At 39.7% G+C, this 15,093-nt stretch overlaps 1 protein-coding gene across 5 annotated transcripts in view; it reads right to left on the reverse strand.

Moving 5' to 3' along the window:
- SASH1 (SAM and SH3 domain containing 1) overlaps positions 1-15,093 on the reverse strand; it is a 188,348-nt gene that overhangs the window by 102,859 nt on the left and 70,396 nt on the right. For all 5 annotated transcript variants that reach the window (XM_027602078.2, XM_027602080.1, XM_027602079.1 and 2 more), the window contains exons 3-4: positions 1,245-1,295; positions 1,081-1,130 (exon numbers count right to left, since the gene is read on the reverse strand). In XM_027602078.2, coding sequence (XP_027457879.1) covers positions 1,081-1,130; positions 1,245-1,295 — 101 coding nt within the window. The remainder of the gene's footprint in view (positions 1-1,080; positions 1,131-1,244; positions 1,296-15,093) is intronic.

Here is a 15,093-nt window from a genome sequence, read left to right on the forward strand (position 1 = left end):
TGGGCAATGGCTTTGGTTTGCTTTTGGCTTGTCACCCCCAATGTTCCTCAGTCCTGAACCAAATCTGCTCCACCACTTGAGAACCGAAGACTTGGCAAAGCAGCCTTCCCTCCTTGACGCTGCCTCCAGGCTAGCAGCACACACACGTGGACGGATTAGGCAGGGCTGTGCTGTAAAGCACACACACGCTCTCCCAGCACACTCTTTTCATTCCAGAAATACTTTATTCCTAAACCACTTCTATGCTTCTCTTGGCACCAAACAGTGTAAGCGGCTCCATGCCAAAGGAAGTATCTGTTTAAAGATGAGGACTTTCTTAAAATTTCTTTACCTCGGAAGATCATAAATAGAACATTCTAGGGTAATTATGATGGAATAAAGAAAAAATGGAAAAGGTTGTAGAAAACAAAAGAAAACCCACTTGCTTTGTTTTCATTTCTTTTTTTTTAAGGTTGCCTAAAAAGAAACACTGCAGATATAAGATGTAACATAGAATTATCTTCCATGAGAGTAAAGACTACAGGGCCCAAGTCAGGACAAAGAAGCAAAATATTACCTTTAACAGGAAAGGTAAGTAAGCATTTACCATCTTGTCACAAGCATTTATTTTTGTTTTAAGGGCACCCACCAAAGCCAAATGCAGAGAGGAGGTTTTTTTGTTTTTTACATTGTTTTATTCTGGAATATATTGTATTTTTGTACCTTGCTTCTTTATGACTTCCACCCTGTATCAGAAATTATTTTTAAAAGAAGAAAACCCATCTTGGTGGACCTGTCCTTTTTCCTTTCTCTATGCTCATTTCCAGATATTTATTTAGGGCTCACTCACAATAAGCAGTGTGAAACCAGTAACTCTTGCGGAATCCTTAGTCTTCACCAACTGAATTACAAAACACACTCTTACCACCTACATGTATGTACACACACACACACACACACACACACACACACACACACACACCATGGAAGGAAAATGACATCATGCTCCATGGCACAGACACAACGTGATCACCCATTCGACTTTCACCAGGATGGACCTCCTGAGAAAATCTGATCCCGGGCAGAAGGAAGGAGACTTACTTTCTCTCCACTTCTGGTGTTGACACGGCGCTGCAGAAGCCCAGCGACTCCTAGAAGAAAAAGGCACAGAGCAGCAGGCTCTCATTTGTACAGAATATCACTTAAAAAAAAAAAAAAAAAAAAGGGCAGAAGCAAAAATAGATGATTAAAGTCATTGTGCTTACTTCGATCTGGGACCGCAGCTGAAGTGACGTGGGGCTGGCATCAGGTTTCTCCTAAAAGAGAACAGATGCGGGTTTGATGAGACTTCCCAGCATGGCATACACCAGAAAGACAAATAGATATGTAAGCAGAGATGGGGGGATACAATGGGAGGAGATGGTGGAGATAGATTTTTCTGGAAAAACTAAATCAAAATGAGAACTCTGGTCTTAAAAAAGAACTGGTTCCCAAGCTTCACTGCTTGACACTGCTCACAATTTTACTGCAGAAGAAAAAAGCACAATCCAACTGAAGGGCACGGACAGTTAATGGTGAAATAATTCTCTGGATGTGATCAGACCCTCACTGGGAAGACAGAATTTATGCAGATCCAGTTGTGTTGTTTCTTTTTCAATAATATCAGAGTTTCAATCTGATTTTTAAACTCTAAATGTACTCAGAGTATTTCATAACGCAGGGCTAGGTGTAAGTGTCTTTAGGAAGGTGGAAAGCTCACTTGATATTATCATGCAACCCTAGAAATCCCCATGCTCCTATAAATACAAATGAATTGGCCCAGCTGGAAATTTAAAAAACAATTCTCAGCACCCAGTTAATAGATGAAATAAATACACATTATCAAAAATCATCAAATCATCAAGAAAGGAATCATTTTAGAGATAAAACCATTTTATAGTTAAAAACTCCATTTCCCCTTTGGTAAAAGAGAGAGAGAGAAGAGAGGTAAACCAGTGACCTATATGAAAATAATATATTGAAATAAGCATTGGCAGCAAAATAGGAAATTGCACTATTAGAAGTGTTAGAATATACTATGGGAAAATAAGAGCCGTACTAGTGAACACAGCACAGAGTACGACACTGATATTTTTCACAAATAGAGAATAATTCTAAATCCAAATAGATGCTAAAGTGGAGGTCCTCATCAAAGTGTGGTGCACAATCCAGGGTGGTGCCCAGCTGATTACATCATATGCACCAATAGGCAGTTTTAGAGGAAGGAGTGATACCACTAAGAATACAAGGTTGAAATATCAGGTTAATCATGAGTTTTCCAATAGTCCTATTGTGTCCTTAATAACTGTTACATTCTTCAGGTCTGCACATGCGCCACATGAAGACGGTTTTGTTAGTCTCAGCTGACATTCAGGATGTGGGAGCAGACCATCTCAAGTTAGGAATTCTCACTGCGTCTAAATTCAATTTATTAAAGTTGCCTATTTTATTACTAGCATGATTACAAAACTAGGCCAATATTTTAAAAACTTAGCAATGAAACATTAAAATGAGTATAACTCAGACTACATTTATAAATGTAAATAAGTAACGGGAATCCAGTACATATATCGCCTATAAAATGAATGTGCTGGGCGAGTAACCTGAGAACAGGATGATTTTGGACAAGTAGATGGAAAGAGAAAAATACTTTAATGGATTGGAAACTCACTCACCCCTAGTCCCGGGGCCTTATTTGTTACGAAAAAACACCAGAGTGGTGTAAATCCTCATAGAACTTCTCTTTGCTTAACATCCTCCCGGTTTTTATTGCCACCTTTGTTCATAATGGACAAATTTAGATTTCTGTCCCAGACGTGATACACCATTTTTACAAAGCAACATATGGAATTGTTCGAGTTACATTCCAAGTCCAATTGGTATGACATCAGACTCAGGTGTAATCAACATGGGAGACACGGATTTGGGAGGTTCCTTGTACTTAAGAGACCAGTCATGAGGCCCTGACACTTAACCTCTTAGCATCACATAGAGAAATTTATAAACTTAAATAGCAGGAAGCAAGCAAAGGTATAGTTTGCAGTTTTTCATCCTAAATCTTCCTGTTCAGAGTCAGGGTAGGAACCTCAGAAAGATAGCAGAACTACGTTACTTCCTCTGAATTTTTCTCTGAAATAGCCCCTTTAACACCCAACTCCAGCCCATGTCCTTCCATAACCATCAGTGGAAAAAATGACTGATTAACTCTCCTCCCTCCTCCATTCTTAACTGTTCTTCAAGCTCTAAGTCTCTACGAGGTCATAGTCTACGATAGGAAATTACCTTCTTTTACTGCACGTTTTTATCTGCATTTTTTCTAATAAATTTTATTTGCTGAGTGCATCATTTGTTACTCCATATCATAAACATAACATTTATGGTACATTATGCAAAATGTGCCTTTCCCCGCATACAAAGCAGGTGTTTGTTAACAACCACATTAAATGTTTGATGACCACGAAGTAACATGCTAAACAATTCATCTTCACATGTTAGTCTCTTACTAATTATAGACTGTGTTTGGGGGACCTTTTAGGAAATTGGTTGGGGGTATAGTTTGATGTATATTGTACTAAAATTTGTTCCTTTAACCATCAAACCTGAGAAATGCAACATTGCAAATAAGAGTTAAAGTTAGCTGAGTAAGAACTGACAACCTGATTGCCCAGTTGCAAACAATTTTATTTGGGGAACAACTGATGGTCCACTATCTAACTCCTGATTTGGAAGTAATCATGTTGATGGAAATAGTAAAAACTGTGTCTTCTGGACACATTATGGAAAGAGAGGATCACTGAGAAATAAGATTCTCCTTAATAACACGTGCTAACTGATGCAGTTACTACTGCTGTGTAACAAGTCATCCCAAACTTAGTCACACAAACCAATAAGCATTTTTTTCTATTCACAGATTCAGGGGTAAGAATGACAAATATTGGGGCACCTAGGTGGCTCAGTCGGTTAAGCATCTGACTTGATATCAGCTCAGGTCCTGATCTCAGGGTCATGAGTTCAAACCCTGCACTGGCCTCCACACTGGATGTGAAGCCTAGTTAAAAAAATAAACTAATTAATTAAATTAAATAAATAAAATTTTAAAAAAGAATGTCAAAAACCATTAAGCATTACAAACCCATAGTGAGTTTGTCCACTACAAATGCTTAAGGAAATCTCCCTAACTTAATGAAGGATTACAGTGGAAACTAAACCAAATTATAAATATAGCTCAACATATGTTCATGTATGCATGTGTGCATGCAAAATGAAAAGTTAGAGAGGATATACAGTAATGTTAATAGCAGTTACCTATGCTTACTTTTTTTAAGAGCATGTAATCTTGCATTACCTTCATTATTTTTTTCTAATATAAGATCAGCTTAAAAGTACAATCTTCAGATCTTACATGTTGTAAAATTATCTACATGTTCATAAATGTGTGAGAAAACATCTCTGGTATGCCTGGGTGGCTCAGTCGGTTAAGCATTTGCCTTTGGCTCAGATCCCATGGTCCTGGGATCCAGTCCCACATGGGGGGGGGGGGCCTTGCTCAGCAGGGAGTTTGCCCTTCCCTCTGCCTGCCCCTCCCCCTGCTAGTGCTCTCTCTCTATATATATAAGTAAATAAAATCTTTAAAAGAAAAAAATAAACATCTCAAAGATTCCTTACACGCCAATGGTTATGTCTGCAAAGGCCACTATTCCTCAATTTTTAACACATCTGTCAAACATACATTGCTTTTAGATATTTCTAAAGAATGTAACAGAAGTTTCAAAAAATTAAAACTGGTAATAATTTTAGTTGTATCCCAACAACTAAACATAGAAACTTCTTAAGAAATATTGAAACTTAAATTTCTCAAATTAGGTCATGCTCTATATTAAAATAATTTGAGATATTAAAAATTTTAGTAACGAGTATCATAGAAAACTATGCCTGCATTTTTCTGATTAATAGTGAAGGTCCATAATGATTTTAGAAATCATCTCACATTCATATTTTGACACAGAGAGACAACAGAACTGTAGTTCCATATATATATATATATATATATTTTTTTTTTTTTTTAAGGCATCAGATGACAGAAAATTACTAGGTGGAGGGAAACCTCTAATTCATTTCTTGTCAACTTGGGACAATTTTGGAAATAGTAATTCCTTCAAAGTTTATGATGTCTAACACAGAAGCAAAAAAAGAACAAATTTTCCAGATGAAATCAGGAGTTTGCCAAAACCAAAACACGGGAACACGCGTGCGCCTCCACCTGCTTGTGCATGTGTGTGCACATGGGGGTATGCACAAGCCTGTCTACAGTCACACTAACAGGGCCTGGGTCAAATATAAATCGAAGGCTCTGGCACGCGGTGTAAAACACCAGAGTCAAAAACCCATTTGGGGCAGAATAAGGTCCTGGAAAACAAATATCACGCCCCTGTCCACACTCCAACTTTGTTTACACCTTCTCGTGGAAATCCACACTTCTCCTTCCCTTAATGCTGCCAGTGCTCAAAGCCAAATGCACTTCAAGGCTGGAAAAGCAGGTGGAATAAATCTCTCTCTTATTCCAAAAGCAGAGAGGAAAACCATCAGGCGTCTATCAGCTCAGCTCAGCACCAAGCTCTCCTCCTCCACGCCGGGCACAGGAAGGAGGCGATGGAAAGGCCAGAGGACCACATACCTGGCAACACTCAGCCTACGAGTGAAGTACACATCCCATCACTGATGTGTTCAATTAATGGAGGAAACAGGCTCTAAATGGCTGGGGGAAGTTGCTGCCTGTGATAGATTTTAAAACTCACGTGGTATTGATCACTTTACAAGACTATGAAGTGGCGGTGTCTCCCAATTGGCAAAGTATGCTCCCCTCTTGCCTGACTTCTCCCTTCTGACATGCAGCGGGGTATCTGTTACTTGTACCAGGATGTAAACCTCAACACTTTCTTCAGAGTTTCCTCACTCCCCAACAAATCAGCTACCAGGGACTGTTGCTTCTCTGTTGACAAAGCTTCTTGTGTCCAGCCACCCCATTCCATTCTCCCAGGCATCAGCTTCTCTGCAGTCCTTGACCTCCCAGACGCCTGCCCACCCCCCTAGAGTGGAGCAGAAGGTACTGAGTGGGAGCTAGGAGGACTGAGTTCCAACCCTGCCCCCACTATAGTAAGACCTTCAGACCTCAGTTTTTACTTTGCTTGATTCTGCAATGGCAATGAAAAGAAATGGACCATTTGGTGACCTTTAGGTTCCTCTTAGACTTGCAGTCCCTACTTAGATGAAGCCGGGTCCAATCCAATCACTACTAACAAATAAAGCTTCTTAAAATAGCACTCTGTCCTGGGCACCTAGGTGGCTCAGTTGGTTAAGCGTCTGCCTTCAGCTCAGGTCATGATCCCAGGGTCCTGGGATCGAGTCCCGCATTGGGCTCCCTGTTCCATGGGGAACCTGCTTCTCCCTCTGCCTCTGCCTCTCCCTCTCCCTCTGCCTCTCCCTGTCTCTCATGAATGAATAAATAAAATCTTAAAAAAAAAAAAAGTACTCTGTCCTTGCTTTCTGTGGCTCATGCAACATGAGCATTAGAATTACCTGGAAGTTTCTTTGAAAGGCAGGTTTGGGGCTCACCCCAGACCAGAATCAAAATCTGCATTTTACCAAGATCTCCGGGTGTTCTGCATGCTCATTTTAGTTTGAGAAGCTAATGGCTTTGTTCTTTGTATCATTTTCTCTGTTCCAAAATCTTTCCAAAATTCTAGAAACACAATACTGACAGGATAAAAATCCACGTTTCTGAAAAAGAGGCCCTTCTGCCAACTTGCCTAATGGACACCCTCTTCTTAGAGAAAGGGTGCTGGTTCCCCTTTGTGCATGCTGTCCCATGTTTCACTTTTACTGATAGTAAAATGGGATGTGCTTCTTCTTCCTGTCCATCCTTCCAAGTCATCCTTTAGATCCAACTTCAAACCCACCTTCCATTACACCTTCTCTGCCCGACCATGCCTTAAATGATAAGCCTGAGTTCAGTCATAACAGGAATGAGCTACGTGGCTTATTTACTAGGTGTATCTATGTGCAGCAACTCTTCTCCCTTATGTATCTTACTCCCTCACCTAGACTGCAAATGCCTTCTTAATAGGGATTCACTGTACCCACAGACACACACACACGGTCCAACAAAATCTATTTAGTGCTTCTTATGTGCCAGGCCCCATTTGAAGAGACAACAGTGAAGTGGACATGGGTCCTTCCCGTCAAGGATGACACAGGCTCTGCATGAGGGAAGTGCTTGATGGGCATCGATTTGTTTCCTTTCTTTGAAATGGATTACTTTGCCAGTAATTCTGACTCTTCTATTAATTTTTGTTTGCAACTTCACTGTCTAAGGACATGTATTTCATGCTTTGATTTCAGATTTACTTTGGGGGTGCAGTTACATGGGTAAGTAAAAGTAATTAGGCAAGTATTTTCAAAAAGATCTACAACTTAGATCTGTAAGAACTTAAAAAGAAAATGTTGGGGTGTTTAGCCACTTTGAGGATAAAATCTGCACTGGCCTGGGAGTTCTAGCTCCAACCCTGTACCTTTTCACATTTTAATGACTGGTTTCACCCAAATCATTCACACGTGAAACAGGAAATGTTAGCCATTTTTCAGGCACCCATAAGCTGGCATATGAAATTGATTCTAATGAGTAAAAGTGAATGGAAAAGTACTCTCTCCCCCCACATCAAAGAAGAAAGTTTCTGAAGAAAAAAGTTTTCACAGTTGAATGCTATTCCACTAGCTTCAACCTTAAAATCCATCCGTAACAAACAGGTGAGTAAATTTTGAGAAAAACTGATAAGAAACCAAAAGTGGCCATTGCCACCTGGCCATTAATACTCTGTGGTAAAATTATTAAATCTTCTTGCTGTATTAGTCTATGTTATGCAAGTATTCATTACATATTTAAACTGCACCATTTAAAAAAATGATTTAAGATAGCTTACAAAACTTAAGTTCAACATTACATAAGATGAAGTTAGCTAACGAAATGACACAAAGTGGGGGAAATCAAGATTATATGGTAAAATTGGTCCAGGAATTAGGTTAGTTAAGAAATGCAGACGATGGGACCCTACACTAGAGATGGACCACACATTTTGGGCTAAGTTTCCTGACATTTAAAGCAAAGACAGAAACATGCTCAGTTACAAGACTGACATCATCCATACTTTTATGTTTTGAGGTATTCACAAGACACATGGCTATTCCTGGGAGAGGGAATTTCTCCTCTGGCTTCTGGCAGAAAGGACAGTATATGACAGTGACCAACATCAGGAGAAATGTCCCTGCAGAGCTCCTTTTGCCCCAAAAGGGCTTCAACTTTTAATGCTAGAGGTAGTCCTGGGATCCCCTACTGAAAACCGAGGAAGCTTGTCCACTCCCCTACCTAACTGAAAGGAGTCATGGGAGTGCCCAGCGCAGGAGCAGAACTCAGTCTGAAGAGACGGCAGGATGAGTTTTCCCATCTCGAAGCACAACTGTGGTAAAACACAGGGAAGTCAGTAAAAGTTAGATGAATTGGTTAAACTCAGGAAGAATTTGAATCTAAGAGTGTCCAGAGTAGCACTCTTGAGCCTCATTTCAAACAAGGCAGTATGCTTCTTTTAACTTTTAAGCTGTCTTAGGAAACAATGTATTACATCCTTTAGGCTCAACTTTAACACTGTTGAGTACATAACCACCTACCAAGCATCCTACATGGAGATAGAAATAAGACCAAACCATAACAAAGATTCATTCCAGAAGATGAGCCATGTTTTAAGAATGCATCTTCTACTATGAACAAAAACTAACACAACAGTGTCATGTCATCTAAATGAAAATACTAAAAGGCACAGTGTCAGTAAAGGCATTTTAATCATGCTTTAAAAAAGAATCTAACAGGTGCCTGGGTGGCTCAGTCGTTAAGCGTCTGCCTTCGGCTCAGGTCATGGTCCCAGGGTCAGGGATCGAGCCCCGCATCGGGCTCCCTGCTCTGCGGGAAGCCTCCTTCTCCCTCTCCCACTCCCCCCTGCTTGTGTTCCCTCTCTTGCTGTGTCTCTCTCTGTCAAATAAATAAATAAAATCTTAAAAAAAAAAAGAATCTAACAAGTTATAGAACTCAATTGTTCATTTTACTAGTAGGACTTGGTTTATGGACACTAACAAATGGGCCCTGCATACGTAACCCAGGGGTAGCTACCACGACCATGGGCCACTCTGGATGGCATCACCACCCATGAGTCCATCCAACCTCACTGTTGGGACAACAGAATGCGGAGTGACCCACACTCACCAAATGCTCTCCTGAGTGCAACTGGTCACTGACGGGAATTGACGGGCATGATGACACAAAAGTCAACAGACCCAACGACATGGGAGCACTACTTTCACCTTCTGTTTCTCCCCACTTCTTTCATCTAACCATTCCTTAATTTTACAACTATTCAATGAGGACATACTATGTGCTAAGCACTGTTCTAGTCAAGGATAAAACAATGAAAAGGAGAGTCACTGCCTTCAGGGAGCTTAAATTCTAGTGATTTCTAAAGTCCCTCATGGGAATCATTTGCAGTCAATGTCCAAATCACAGGTCCTACAACATCCCTTCTTTCTGGCACCAGGCGGATGACATCTGAATAGCTGTGCTCAGTTCTGCATGCCGTATCTTCTGGGAGATAATGAAAACCAGGAGAACTTTCACTAGAGTGGGATCTGGGAAGGGAATCAGATGAACAGGATCAACCGGAAGAAGCAGGGCTGTTGTAAGAAGGGGAGGAAAATGCAAATACATGGAGGGCTTCTGAGGCAGGGCAGATGGCCGCCCGGAGCCATCTCCCACAGGACGCAGGGACAAGTGCAGCACCCCGCATACTGGGACCACCAGGTGGAAAAACATCTACTACAGTCGCAAGTGATATATAAGAATTATGAAGAAAATTAAATCAGAGTATTTGTGAAAATAGTAAATATTCAATTAGTAGAAAACTTCCAAATAAAATCTTTTTCATTTTTAAAATAAGAACCTTACGCTTCCTTACTTGAAAATAACTTTTTAAAAAAATTTAGGTTATATACTTGAAATGACTATAAACTATATTAGCTAGAAACTTTTAATGATGAGCTTTTAATGCTATGGGTAGTGATTACTAACAAGGAATTTTATTCACACAACAAAGTGATAAAAAAAAATTGTCTTAGCGGGGCGCCGGGGGTGGGGGGGCTCAGTTGGTTAAGCATCTGCCTTCGACTCAGGTCATGATCCCAGGGTCCTGGGATCGAGCCCCGCATTGGGCTCTCTGCTCTCGGAGAGCCTGCTTCTCCCTCTCCTCCCCACTCGTGCTCTCTCTCTCTCCCTCGCAAATAAATAAAATCTTTAAAAAAAATTGTCTTAGCTATTTTTATAACCACTGAAATACAGCAATTCCTAGTTCAAGGAGCTAACACCACTTTACTTAATGTCGTAGTGAAATTTCTTATGAAAATGTTAACAGATTTCAAATCCAGTTGAAATTTTTCCTATTAGGTATTACAAAATACTGACAACGTTCTAATGTGCAGCCTTGTGTATCCAATATCATCCTGAAGCCCAGCTTGGCTACATGGGGCCCGAGGGTCCCAGTGCCCCACCACCATGTCTGAACCTTAAACCAAACTCCTCTGACAGCTCCAAGGCCCCTTGAATGTGAGGTAGAGCAGCAGAGTACTGGGCATCTGGCTGCTAGGGCACACACCACCGCTGAGCTCACCGCCCAAAGGACTTGAATATTAAGATGGCATCTGGGACCACGCATGCTCCAGCAGGCCTTGAACAGCCGTTCCACACCTACTACACCGTAGTCACCTGGAGGGCTGATTCAACACAGATTGCCAGCCTCCTCCCCAGCTTCAGATTCAGTCCTTCTGGAGTGGGCCCACTAATTTATATTTCTACCCAGTTTCCAAGCGATGCTGAAGCCCTTTCAGAATTTCTGCCCCTGACAAGGCTGCTCAGAAGGGCCTCTATGCTGGGATTCAGTGATCTGAAGGTGGAAGGGATCAACAGATCCGGAGTCACACCTAAACCTGGTATGACTCATCTTCAGTGCTCTAGGAAGGGATAACCAAGATGAATGATTTTAAAGTACAAAGAAAGGGATGTGTTTAACATTAAAAAAAAAAAAAGGGTGGGGGAGCAGTACAGCCAGGTGACCAACAAGAGAACAAATTATTTACCAATACGTAAAATCTATTACTGCTTGAGCAGGACCATGGGACCATCTGAGGCTGGGATGGGGGTTCTTTCAGAAACTGGTTCAGACCTCTGTCCGATTACAATGATTGTATTATTTGTTCTGGAGTGTAACTGTGGGAAGTTAAGTAAGCTGCTATGGGATCATTTACCTTTTACATTATATTTTTATGGGGAAATGACCTAATGACTCAAATATTTTGGAATGGATAATCTTCAAAAGCTAGTACATTGCCGACAAATCCGACAGTCTGTAACTGAACAAACGTTCACGTATGCATCTATTGGACCAATATTTCCTAAGTGTCTACTCTGTACTTAGTGGACATGCTGGGTACCAAGAGTATAAAGAATAGGCACTGACCTTCAGGAGCTCATGGCCAAATAAGAAAAACACATAACTGAGAATATAAAAAACCAAAAGCTCCATATTATCATATAAATAACATCTGAACTGATTAGTAAGCAGACTGGGTGTCTGAATATGGATTTTACAAAAAAAAATTATGTAGCCTGATCAAACTGGAGATGCCAAATTTAAATGAATACTGAATAGACTGGGTCACATTTTGTCATGATTTAAAGCATTATTATTGTCCTTGTAGCTATTAAATCAAAAGGTGCTATCATGACATTGAACTATCCTTTTTTACTCTTTTGAATTGTATTTTCAAACCACCTTTATAAGTTTTATAACCATCCTGAAAAGCCTCAGAATTAACACAATCCAATGCATTCTGAAATCATGAGCCACAAATTTGTACTTCTAAAGTAAATGAGCTTTTGGAATTAATAGTGTTACCTAATGATGTAAACATCTAAAAATGCAGGGATGGAGGTCACAGTATTTGAGAAAGAAGGACAAAATAAAAATTGGAATATCAGAAAGTCGAGACAAATAGCAAATTCTAGCCCTGGGCAAACTTTTTTACTGCTGTATTATAAATGCTGGAAAAGTCAGGTTTATAATGGAAACACAAGCAGACCAAGTCTCAATGTAATATACATAAAATGATATGTTTCTGTTCCTGTGCAGTGATTTTCCTCCCTTTTGAGCATTAATCTTTGAATGACTTACTCTATAAATTATTGAACTTAGTTCAAAAGCAAATGAAATTTAAAATACAGATTTATTGAGTGGCCAAAGTGCCATGTTGAAATTACTGTGATTTATCTGTTTCTTTAATCGTGACTATAGCAAACATACTTCATTGATCAAAATTATTACCTAGCTGCATAGTTTTAAACATAAATCTGTCTCCCTGTTCAGAACAGCAGCTCTTTGCTGGGATCTCATTCAGTTGCTCACAACTAAGAGACCCAACTTTTTCTTTCTACAACGTGAAAATGTATCTATACGTATGCTTAGATACATGTCGATAAATGGCCCTCATTTTTTGGAAACTAATTAAATCCGCGTGCACCATGATTACTACAGTGGAAGAGGGGGCAAGGTGGGATACCATTGGCCAGTACAGAGTTAACTACCCCCCACGTGCACAGGCCTACTTGCATCCTGCATGGCACTAAAGACAGCTTTGTCTATAGAACTATCAGTATTTCTTGGGCATTATTGCTTGTAGGTACTGCTATCACAGCACTGGAGCCCTTGCTTCTGTGGCCAGGAAGGGAGATTCTGGCTTAAAATCCAACGTCTCCTTCATATCAAGAGGAGGACCTCCCCTTCATTTCCCTTCTCATAATTTGGTTGGTGGAGAAGTTGGAAAAAGTGTATATTCTCCAACAAGGGAAAAGTTGCCACATATGTCATAATGGTCTAAATGGTCAATATATAAAGAGTGCTGATAAATAAGTAAGAAAAACTATTTTAGATTGGAAAAAATGGGCGAATAACTTTTAAGAGATGAGTCACAGAAAGATAATAATAATATGTGTGTTCTTAGAAATGATCAAAGAAATACAATTTAAAACACTATGAAACTACTTTTCATCAACCGAATTGGTAAAGTTTTCTTTCTCCTGATAATAAATACTGGGAAGCATAAATTTAAAAAAGGACCACAGATATGCTGCTAGTATAAGTGCAAATTATGTAGTATTTTCAGACGAGAATTTAACAGTGCTCCTGTGGAGTCTTTAAAATGTTCCTACTTTTCAACCTGCGACACTCACATCTAATAATCTACCCTAAGGAAGTAAGTTATGAAAGTGAAGATTTACATTTAAAGATGTTCATGGTCATTTACTTTTAGAATAACAAAAAAGTGAAGAATACCTAAATAGCTCAAATTGGGGGATAAATAAACTATAGTACATTCACAAGATAAAAAGGGTATGTACTCATTAAAAATCACAATACTAAAGAATAGTTAATAAGGGAAGGGTGTTCCTTATAGAAGGTTGAGGAATATAATCAGGAGCACTGTGCATACAGCTAGATCCTAATATTTGGGTACATAAGTGTACATATATAGAATGTAAACTCCACCAGAGCAGGAAATTTTGTATATATTGTTCCCTGGTGTATCCCCAGAACCCAGCAGAGTGCCTGGCACTTAGAGGGCACTCAATATCTGTTGAATGAATATATTTGTACAGACAAAAGTCTGGGAAGAAATAAGCCAAAATGTGGTTATATCCAAGGTGGGGGTGGGAGGCTTAAGCATAATCTTTATTTTCTTTTTCAGGACCTTCTCTATTTTCTTATTTCTCTACAATTTGTATGTACTACTTTTACAATCAGAAAGCAAAACAAAAATGTTTCTCTTTAAAATGTATTTTTTTCTAAAGTTATTCCTTTTACAGACCTAGAGTCAGACTTGGTTCAAACATTATACATATACATGGCACACTATCAAGATTCTATACCATAATAGGGACTTAGAATATTCAAAGCATAAGAGATGTATACGGATTTTTTTAAAAAGATTTATTTATTTGAGAGAGAGAGAGCATGAGTGGGAGGGGGGAAGGGAGAGAGAGAATCTCAAGCAGACTCCACACTGAGTGTGGCGCCCCATGCAAGGCTCAATCCCAGGACCCCGTGATGCTGGCCTGAGCTGAAACCAACAGTCGGACACTTAAACGACTGTGCCATCCAGGTGCCCCTATATGGAATTTTTTTTTAATCACACATGATGACCAATTTCTTTTCTACAAACAGACCTTTGTGGAGCATTTGTCATTTAAAGATACATTATTCAACACGCACATATCACAGTACTTTATTGTTGTTGTTGTTGTTTTTTAAAGATTTTATTTATTTATTTGACACAGAGAGACAGACAGTGAGAGAGGGAACACAACCGGGGGGGGGGGGGGAAGGGAGAAGCAGGCTCCCTGCAGAGGAGGGAGCCCAATGTGGGGCTCGATCCCAGGACCCTGGGATCATGACCTGAGCAGAAGGCAAGACACTTAACGACTGAGCCACCCAGGCACCCAGTATTTTATTGTTTTACACTGCATTATACTACTAAGGTTTCAAAAATGTCAATAATTTAGAATTTTCCTCACAGAAATTTTGCTTTACTTTCCCTCTTTCTTAAACTGCCCTGTCAAATTCTCCTTTTCTGTAGCACAAAAAGAAAGAACTGGAAGTATCTTCTTGTCATCTGTTAACTAGCCTCAATCACATAAATATCATCAGGTTGCTAATGAGAAAATGGTTACTTCATATAAGATGATACATATTATATGCACAAAAAATGTGCATGTTCACAAATAGTAAGCCAATTTTCCCCTAGCAGATAACAATTTTTCCTCAGGAAAAGCAAACAAAAACTTCAGAAGAGTGCAAACAGGAAACATTATCAGGACCTGGTCTCAAAGGGCAGAAAACAGATGGATGGCCCTTTCTTAGCATCCGGAGCAGG

Source organism: Zalophus californianus, chromosome 7 (genome assembly GCF_009762305.2).
Source record: "Zalophus californianus isolate mZalCal1 chromosome 7, mZalCal1.pri.v2, whole genome shotgun sequence".
NCBI lineage: Eukaryota > Metazoa > Chordata > Mammalia > Carnivora > Otariidae > Zalophus > Zalophus californianus.